This window comes from Acipenser ruthenus, chromosome 46, assembly GCF_902713425.1.
Source record: "Acipenser ruthenus chromosome 46, fAciRut3.2 maternal haplotype, whole genome shotgun sequence".
Classification (NCBI taxonomy): Eukaryota; Metazoa; Chordata; class Actinopteri; order Acipenseriformes; family Acipenseridae; genus Acipenser; species Acipenser ruthenus.
In genome coordinates, this window is record NC_081234.1 from 7,726,791 (window position 1) to 7,737,363 (window position 10,573).

The 10,573-nt window shown below is 37.5% G+C and overlaps 1 protein-coding gene across 1 annotated transcript; it reads left to right on the forward strand.

Moving 5' to 3' along the window:
* Positions 1 to 379: 379 nt before the first annotated feature.
* LOC117971670 (stanniocalcin-1-like) lies at positions 380 to 7,379 on the forward strand. Its single transcript, XM_034919854.2, has 4 exons — positions 380 to 659; positions 5,000 to 5,142; positions 6,119 to 6,330; positions 7,070 to 7,379. The coding sequence occupies exons 1-4, from the start codon at positions 545 to 547 to the stop codon at positions 7,335 to 7,337; spliced, it is 738 nt and encodes a 245-aa protein (XP_034775745.1). The 5' UTR covers positions 380 to 544; the 3' UTR covers positions 7,338 to 7,379.
* The last annotated feature ends 3,194 nt before the right edge of the window (positions 7,380 to 10,573 follow it).

Below are 10,573 nucleotides of genomic sequence, written 5' to 3' on the forward strand. Positions count from 1 at the left end.
ATATATATATATATATATATATATATATATATATATATATAAACAAGAAACAAAGAAAGAACACAGAACCGTTTTAAGCAGCTACAAAGCCCCCTTTAGCAAATATTCAAATACAATCCAAAACTGTGACCTTTTTTAAAGTAATCTGATCACCGACTATATTTTCTGTTTCTGTTGCAGACAAAGGGGTTAATTTTCTTAACAAAAGCTTAACTTTAAAAAAAAAATGTTGGAAGCGCAGTTTAATTTAGTGGAAAATATTCATTCAATGAAACACTGCTCTTGAGTTTGTGAATGGACGCTTGTGAGACACAAAGATTTGATTGGACGGAGCGGTCGGCTCCTGATTTGCTCCAGATTACCACTGTGATAAGAAATTCCTATATAAACTGTACGTGCGGTGGCTACAGTTAGCAATAGCAAAAGGCTGCAATTGGGACGAATAGAAGCGTTGAAGTAGCAAAGAAAAAAAAGAAAGCAAAAGAAAATACATCAACGTTTGTCAGAAAAGAAGGTGGAAAATCTTGAACGTACTTCACAAACAATGCTGCACAAGACGGGCATTCTTTTTCTCCTGGTACTTCTTACCTCGGCTTATGAAATAGACCAGAACGAGTCTTTAGCGCCACGGAGAACACGAGACTCTATGCACAGCTCAAGTAAGCGCTTGTCTTTTTTCTTTCTTTTTTGTTTGCGATTTAGAAACTGTAAATCACTATCTGGAAAACTACACAGAATAAATTGAACAGTTGTTTATTTTATATTAAACGCAGTACAGTGTTTAAATATTATTTTATTGGAATTGCTTTGACGAACACTTTGTAATGCATTGTAATTTCATCCGTACCGGTATTCCCTAGAGTCAGAAGCATTACAAGGGAATGTGGCACTGCTAGTGTTAACGGGACACGATTACAATGCACAGCACAGTGACAGCTGTAGATACCTACGTGCAGAGTTAGGCGTACACTTCGACAGTATTGATGAGCTTGGTCAAAACCGTGGCTCGATTGATGAGTGAGTGTATTTGCACGGTATGCGTTCAGTAAACAGATGAATGGAATGAATGATCTGCTGTACAATACTGAGTATGAAGAACTCGTTAATAGGCATATTTGTGTAATGAAATGCATATGGGTTTGAAACGTGGTGATTATTGTGCGAATCGCCTATTTATATCAGTTATCACATACAATGCATCAAATTAAGAAATGTGAAATGTTATCAGTCAGTATTGAATTATAAAAGCAATCTTTTATAATTCAATACTGACTGATAGATATTTGATACTATATCTATATCTATCTATATAATATCTATCTATCTATCTATCTGTCTATCTATCCACATATATATATATATATATATATATATATATATATATATATATATATATATATCATAGAGATTTAACAAACGGTGCAAAAGCAGAGCTTGGGAGCAGTTTTGAGTTGTACATTGCAACAGCCTCTGCTCTCCTCCCAGTATATACGTACTGCAGTGTTCAGCTGATTTCACAGGCACACCACTCATACAGGACTGGTCTACAGTTGCTCTCTCTCAGAAACTCTTCCTAGCAGAGCAGAGCTTGACTAGCTGCCAGGGTCATCACTGCCAGTCTGAGGGCAGCCTGGGAGGTCAGCACCAGAGCGTACCCACAGCCCAGTGCCAAAGCAGGGAGACACTGAGCTACACAAACCCTGCTCCGACCAGGATGGAGTATTAAAGAAGGATATAATAGAAGTGTAGCCCGTGGTGCATTGACACATTATTAACCCAGTCTACCCAGTCTGCACAGCACTGTATTTGCAGATTGAAAAGGGAGTACGTTTCACTGTGGGGCTACTTATCCAGCCTTAGCTTTAGCTATGGGAACTACTGATCTGATGGTGCTGAAATTGAATATTTTTTAAAAGCTATTGCTTAACGCAATTTAATGATGCACATAAAAAAAGACTTGAACATTACATTCCAGTACCCAAATGTTGTAAAAAGAAACAGATCATGGCTCTGAACTATTTATGCAATAATGTGCACATTTAAATTGATAGCTAAATAAATAAAACAGTCATTCCTTTTGGCAATGAGTTTTACAGTAGCTTCCTTCATTTTTATTGTATTTATTAACAGACAGTAATGTTTTTTTTTTATTTCTTTTTTTTTTTTACGAGGGTTCAAATTAAAACACCAGTCTACTGAAGTGAAATCCTGTGTCTTTTAAAACGGCCCAGTTCCGCTGCTTTGTCAGACTGTGCCCGGTATTTGCAGAACTGCCTATTGTACTTAATTGCTATGGAAACATATAGTGACTCAGTGTTTCAGCATGCTTTTATAACAATAGAGGAAAACCGTACTGTTAAGTCACGTTAGCTAAAAACGCATTTTCTTGCTGATAATGCTGCATCACGGTTTTAATGCAAGTCCAATTCCAAAAGGCAAAATTGTCTGGCAACTTCAACGTGTAATGCTAGAAAAAATTGAGTCACAGACAGATCAGTTTAAAGATTTTTCTTGCTGGTTTTTACACTGGTTAAAATGATTTGTCTTTGCAAATAAGGTCTGACACATTAAAAAGTTTCGAAGCAAGTTTCATCACAATATGACAAGCGGTGCTTTAGATACAGTGCTGCCCATTATAACACTGTAGTCGGGAGCCATAGTTAAGAGACCGTGATGTTTGTGTCCCGCCTTATAACGAGAATACTAGTGTAATGGCATTATGGGGCAAATAGGAGCCATAACCGCACCGCCTTATATCCTGTTCCATAGTATAACGGGCCGCCTTATAAAGAGGAAACACTGTATATCCAAATCCTTAAAGTGTAAAAACACAGTGGTACACATTTAATCTCACTGATGAATAGTGTTGGGTATTTCCATTACTCTGTTAGTTGGAAGACTAGGTGATTTGCCAACGGGGGCAAAAACATTACTGGTATTATTATTGTGTCTCACCAAGACATTACACCTACTACTGGAGCCAACTTCGACAAAGAAATGATTAGCCACACAGAATCACACTCTTGTGCTCCAGAGCCACCCATAGAGCCCTTCCTCCCATATGCTTTACAGCATATTTGCTTCCGCATTGTTTAATGACGTCCGGTTATGCATTTCAATATATACCTGCCTACCTTTCAGTGCAGAATATTAAAATCGTACAAAAGTAATACAGTATATGGTATGAGTCAACGGTAAAAAAAAATTACCTGATTTACAAATGTGTCCACATCCCAACTGTGCTGATAGAGGCCATTCCTTTTAATGTGCTTTTGTACACATTCTTGCTGTGGTACAGGGTTAGTAAGAAGAGTCGGTGCAAGACTGACTCCAGGGTGAATGAGGTAACTATTATTATTTATTTAGCAGACGCCTTTATCCAAGGTGACTTACAGAGATTAGGGTGCGTGAGCTATTCATCAGCTGCAGAGTCACTTACAACAACATCTCACACAAAAGACAGAGCACAAGGAGGTTAAGTGACTTGCTCAGGGTCACATAGCGAGTCAGTGAGTGAGCTGGGATTTGAACTGGGGACCTCCTAGTTACACGCCCTTTTCTTTAACCACTGGACCACACAGACTCCTTAGGTAATGCATGCAAAGGGAAATACACCAGGTCTGTAAAAGCTCATACAAGAGACCCTGGCTCGGGTACAGTGCTTGAGATCTGGTGACTGGTTTGTAGCCAGACTCTTATATTGGGGACACACCAGTAATCCTGCTACACTATCAGAGAGATCTTTAAGGCCCTCAGTATGAATACCATGAAAGCCTAAAACACACACACAAGTACCATTAAGAGATATTTTATTTGCTTTCTATTGATTTAGTAAAAGATGTCTAAACTGATTGCAAATCTTTAAAATGTATATCCAAGCTTTTCTGTTTGCAGTTTTCGCGCAATGTGGGTCAAGCAGTAGTTTTAAAATAAGAGTTGTTAATTCTGTGGGTTTATTTTTTTATTTTTTTAAACCACTGCTAAAATGAACAATGCAACAATATGCTTCATTGTCTATTGATTTTGCTTTTAGCTTACATTTCTCCTGAGCCCCCAACCTGCCGGGCTAGTCAGCGCACATCGGAGACATTGACACCCATTATTCCAGTTAATCATCCAGATCTTATTTATGATTCATTAAGGATCACATCTCTTTATGTTGAGGGGGGTTCTCTCCAGTACCACACAATAGAGGTCTATACCTTGAACAAGCCCTTCTTTCAAGGGTGTTCCAACCGTTTTGTTCTGTAACCCAAGAAATACTTGTATTATTGTAAAACAAGCCTTTATCGTTATGTCTTTTTAAGCCAGTATGATAATTCAGTGCAGTTAGAGGAAACCCAACCTAAAAGTCACCTCAGGTGATGTCATGATGGAACTATGCCTTGGAACAACAGAAACAGCCCTAAATTAGTAGGTAAACTTGGATCAGACACTGATGCAATGCCTTCTTTCCGCTTTCCAAACAAACTTAATGCAGAAGTCTGAACTCTTAATTACACATCACTTGCCGTTTTTCTGAAACCCTAAATAAAGATGTGCAATGCGCTTAACCACAAAGCTCCTGTTCTTTTGTTAACCACATCGGTGAACAATTGGAGCCATTGAGTTTCAAACCCAATTCATTTAAAATTGAAGGGCGTTGTACGATGCCTTAAGGGCACTTAGAACACTGTTTAGGCTATCCAGTGCAATCTAGGCAGTCTTAATCCACAACTCTAAGAGGTTGCTATTAGTTTATAATCTATAGCAGACCCTGATTTTGATGCTATACAGCTATCGAAAAAACATGGCATCAAATGGCTTGCAAAGGATAGTTTGCATCCACTGGAAATCACTCTGAGATTAGCATTGCTGTTTAATTATTCTTCACATAGCACAGGATCCTATCAGCAATAAGCTGATCTTTACCCCAGCCTCTCTTACCTTTTGTGGGGTGGATATATACTTGTATTGCACAGAGCCTTATACGATATTCTAAATGTATCTTTCTTTGTAGCTGAAGTGGTCCGATGCTTGAACAGTGCCCTCCAAGTGGGCTGTGGTGCTTTCGCCTGCCTGGAGAACTCTACCTGTGACACAGATGGCATGCATGACATCTGCAAGTCCTTCCTCTACAACGCTGCAAAATTCAACACTCAGGTAACCCGGGCTGTTTGATTCTGTTCGATTTCCTAAACTATTAGATGAACCATCTTTAAACTTGAACACATTGTAACCGGTTTGAATGACCTGAATATTGAGTATGAAAGAAATGGCATCACAGGGTTGATTTGGAAGTTTCATTTATTATTTGTTTATTTAGCAGATGTGTGAACTATGCATCAGCTGCAGAGTCACTTGTAACGTCTCACCCGAAAGACAGAGCGCAGGGAGGTTAAATGTTTTGGTCAGGGTCACACAGTAAGTCAGTGGCTGAGCTGGGATTTGAACCAGGGACTTCCTGGTTACAAGCCCTTTTCTTTAACCATTGGACCACACAGACTCCAAGGCTATTTACTGGTGGAGCTCAAAGTTAGACTCTTTACCCAGGGAGTGCTTTTTCAAACCACACGTCTCAATTGCAAAACATATTAGGGACTCTATTAAATCCTTAAAAATGAACCAGAGACGCATTTTTATAGTTTGACACTATTTAGGCCTCTATATTTTAATATTCTGTTTGTCTTTTTCGATTGTAATTTGGCCTTTGCAACTGTTTGGGCCAGTGTTTTAGAACAGTAGTTATTATTATTATTATTATTAGTCATTTAGCAGACACTTTTATCCAAAGCAACTTACAGAGAATAGGGGGCGAACTATGCATCAACAACTGCTGCTGCAGAGTCCCTTACAATAGGACCTCAGTTTTACGCCTCATCTGAAGGACAAAGTTTTGTGTTCTATACCAGGGGTGTCCATTCACGGTCCTGGAGGGTCATTCTAACAGGTAAAATGAGATAATTAATTCAGGGTCTGGATGGAGGTTTCATTGGTTCAGTTAAACAATTTAGAACCAGGTTGGAACAAAGACCAGGACTGGAATTGCCACCTCTGTTCTAATAAAGTATGCACAGAGTTTTGAAGTGAGTGTTTTGTTGTTGCGGTGTTGTAAGCGTGGCTGTGTTGTGCTCGACAGGGCAAGGTCTTTGTGAAGGAGAGCTTAAAGTGCATCGCTCACGGCATCACGTCCAAGGTGTTCCTCACTATCCGGAGGTGCTCCACCTTCCAGAGGATGATCTCAGAGGTGCAGGAGGAGTGCTACAGCAAACTGGACATCTGCAGCGTCGCCAAGCTCAACACCGAGGCCATCACTGAGGTCATTCAGCTGCCAAACCACTTCACCAACAGGTGAGCCGGCCCCCGCCTCATTACTGCTCAAATAACTGTGCAATTAGCAGTTCTGCACTGCATTGGTAGATCCAGGGTTCCTCCTGTCCCATCTTCAATATATATATTCCTGATTGTGTCTTCCATATCAGTTGTTTCCACAATAGCACACTGCACTGTACTTTGCATGCAAATATGATGACAGCTTACTGTTGTTGCTGTGGAAACAGTGAATTTATTATTTTTATTTATTTATTTATTTTTTTTAAAACACCATAACTTTTGTCCACCAGGTGGCGATATGGGCTAAGCTAATCCTGTATTGCAATTTAAAATTCTCCATAGTCACACTCTGCTTTCAATCTACCAACTATTGCTCATTTGCTGCAGTGTTAGTAAAAAGAAACGGAGCCTCGTATAGATCCCATACAATGTATGGCATACATCAAATCCAGCAACGATCAGTCGTTGCATAGATTCACAGTTGAATGCTATGGAAACGATCAGTCGTTGCATAGATTCACAGTTGAATGCTATGGAAACGATCAGTCGTTGCATAGATTCACAGTTGAATGCTATGGAAATGCTTTATCAATTTCTTTTAGGAGTGACACTGCAACAAAGAGTATCCACACTTGTTATTTGTTATTAATTATTTAAAACCCCAGTATGGAATGCAGTGACACTCTATAAGGAGTGGTCTGCAGACATGATGCATTGGGACTTCCTGCTAAGGGCTTCGGTGTCCTTCTGTTGACAGATACTACAGCAAGCTGCTCCGGAGCCTCATGGAGTGCGACGACGACACTGTGAGCATCATCAGGAGCGATCTGATGTCCAAGATGGGGCCGGACATGGCCAGCCTCTTCCAGCTGCTGCAGAGTGACCGCTGCTTCACCCCTCAGACGAGAGCGGAGTTCAACAGGAGACGTCCCTCCGAGTCCCAGAAACTCAAAATCTATTTCCGGAACCTGCGTGATGAGCGGCCCTCCGCACTCATGAGACGCACCTCTGGAGAAAGCGCTTAAGTCCTTCAACCTTTTACCAAAGCAGATCCATGACCAAATACAGCTAGTCAAAAAAATAAATAAATAAATAAATAATATATTTTATATATATATATATATATATATATATATATATATATATATATAGTCAGCTGTATAGGACTTTATATTCCCTCAGTTCGGAACTTTCAATTATGACAGCTAATCATAATACAACATTTTTTTTCTTCATTTAAAAAAAAAAAACAGCTTATATATTTACTTTGTCCAGATCACTTTGCTATCAATGCCACCTATTTTTAGATTTTATCTTGCTTGCACTTGACAAATTCAGAAATACCGACACCAATCTCAGACTAACATTTCGAAGTCTTGATCAGTGTCTACTCTTTTAATTGCACGTCTGAGATTTTAAATGTAAGTTCTTCTGCAGCCTCTACAGAAACTGACTCAATATTTTTTTGACTAGCTGTATAACAATGGAAATAGGCCTTTGACGAGACTGTATTTAAACATTTCCATTAATAAATCAATTTGGCAACAATTAAGCAGCTTTAATTACACTGTAATTACATAAAACGATTTATGCCGTAACCACATGTCATATTTCAAAAGGTGTTAGCCAGTTCTAAAACCTTTCATCTTGGAACTACACGTTCAGATAATGCATGTTCAATTACAGTGTAATTAATGCACAGAATCATTATCAAAATATTTACCACCACTCAAATGTAGACATTTCCCTGCGCACCAAAAGTTGGAAAAAAAGTTACTCAACTTCTAGTCTAGATCATGAAACATATAACTATTTAAAAGCATTATTTGTTATAATATTAATTTATTTTCCTACTTACTAATTCTATTTTATTTAATATATTCTTATGTTATTTTATGAAGATGCAGTGGCTATTACTTTTATATGCTAGAGCTAGACACATAGGTTAAGTTGTCTAGTTTGTAAATGGGTGGTGTTCTTGTGGTTCCTAATTGTATGGGATATGGAGACATTTTCTCATCGACTAACGGAAGTCATGTTATGGCTCTATGCTGGCCGTAGAAGAACATGCATGCCATTCTAGTGAATCTTGGCTACGCTCAGTTAGCGATATGAGGGACCATATTTAAAGACTTAAAAAGTAGGTGGAGAAGGAGGATCATGATTGTATTAAGGAAATGAGAACAGTCCTAAAATTCATGGTGTGGGTGCATTTTATTGGGAGAGAGTACATCACAAAACACACTACCGTTTTTCATTCCAAGACCTCTACTTCGAAAACGACCAGGATGATAGAGAAGAGTTGTGAAAATAACTTAAAGTAAATGATTAATCATTGTTATTGATTATTAATGATTATTCTATTATTATATATACAGTCCGTATCACATCTAAACTTTACAAGTACTACTATATCACAGTAAATGACCACCATAAAAAAAATAATTAAAAGCTCAAGACTGCTTGAATTGATATAGGTTATTTTTGCTGTAATAAAAAAAACTGGATATGTAGAAACTAATTGAATATATATTCAACCATATATGGTTGAATATATATATATACAGGTGCATATATATATATATATATATATATATATATATATATATATATATATATATATATATATATAGTTTTATGCATTTATGAAATGGATAAAATCATACAACTGTATAGGTGCTGCTAAAACTGCTATCTGAAATTTAGCAGGTCCCACTGTACACCCCTTTACAAGATTATTTCTCAGCACAGTTATTAGTCTTATTTTGTGCAGCTATTGCAACTTAAAAGCTTAAACCCTTTCAAAGACTTTGACAATTGGACAATCACCCCCAGATAATTATTTTCAGGCTAAAAAAAAAAAAACTCAATTTCGGCTGCACAAAGGTGGCTCCCACGCCTAAATGGGTGTGCAAAAGATTGGAATTCTTCGCCCTTTAAATGTGTCTTATTGCATAGAATAGACTGACACTCGGTGGTGAAATGCTGTAATTGTTGTTTATTGAAATGACACACACAGTGCCCTCTGGTGGATACATGTTGCAATTGCAGCAAACCTAATCTTCTGCACACCTCTACTCTTTGTGTTTGAAAGGGTTTAAATATGATAGAGAATGCATTTAGTTCCATGCAGTTATAGAAAACAATAGGGCATTGTCACAATTTACACTTTCCTATCAAGACTTGAAATTAAACACTTATCCCAAGTAGGGGATCGTTAATGACAGATGACATTTGAATCTTTCCACATCTTTGTAGACCAAATATTTGTATTTATATGAATCAATTCTTTAAATCAAACAAACGAATAATTAATCAATCAATCAATCAAATTGATCAAACAATGACATTTTTTGAGATTTGTTAATTTGTTGAAGTATGTAAGCAAGCATGATTGAATTTTGTGATTTATTTGCACTTTAGTAATTTTGTTTTTCCTCGTGCCGTTCGTTTGCAGCTGTGTATTTAAATCCTTACAGAAAGACATTCATTGTATGATGATGTTTGGCTGATTCATAGAATAAACGATGAGCATATCTGGCATATGTCATTATATTTATTTTTTGTTGTCGTCTGGTTGTTTAAGGGTATGACAAACAAATCAAATATGCATAGCAACGCAAAAAAAAATGGTCATGCTATGTGCTTATTTTTATATTTAAAAAAATACGTATTTCATGACTTTCAGGCATGTTTCTTGAGGAATTTCAAATAAAACAATGAAACTAATATTCCTGTTTCTATTGTCATTTGTTAACTTATTAAAAAGGTACACGTCAGCTCCTTTCAAACTAAATACATTTCTCACAATATGACAAATCACAATACGTGGGTCAAAGTACAGGGTAATAAAATTGCCATTACAGAGAAAGTAATTACACTTCCCATCCCAATCATTCTGAATGGGCCTTGGTTCTGTTCCTTCAATACAGAGTTATAATTTTAGATTTCTGTAGACCCAGAGTAGGTGGAACTTTGCAGAGTCGAAAGGTCACATGGTCACATGATTTGAATGGAAGGCTGTTCCATCCTGGCACTTCGGATAATCCAGACAAGTTCAAAGCCAGACAGGCAGATATTGAACTCCCAGAACCCCTTTAAAATGATTGCTGAGATTCTATTCTATGTTATGAAGTCTTGGTTTTAAAAACACAGGGTGATTAGAAAGTAAGTTTACCACATCAATGACATGCTGCTTTCTACTCACCTTGTACATCTTATGATTCATTAAAAGTACCTTCACTTGATATTTATCTCAGCT

What these genes read in the sequence shown, in the direction of transcription:
- LOC117971670 (XM_034919854.2), top strand. Translation starts at nt 545, where the DNA reads ATGCTGCACAAGACGGGCATTCTTTTTCTCCTGGTACTTCTTACCTCG. An exon ending in AGACTCTATGCACAGCTCAA is followed by an intron (nt 660 to 4,999) that starts GTAAGCGCTTGT and finishes CTTTCTTTGTAG; the next exon opens with CTGAAGTGGTCCGATGCTTG. An exon ending in CCAAACCACTTCACCAACAG is followed by an intron (nt 6,331 to 7,069) that starts GTGAGCCGGCCC and finishes TTCTGTTGACAG; the next exon opens with ATACTACAGCAAGCTGCTCC.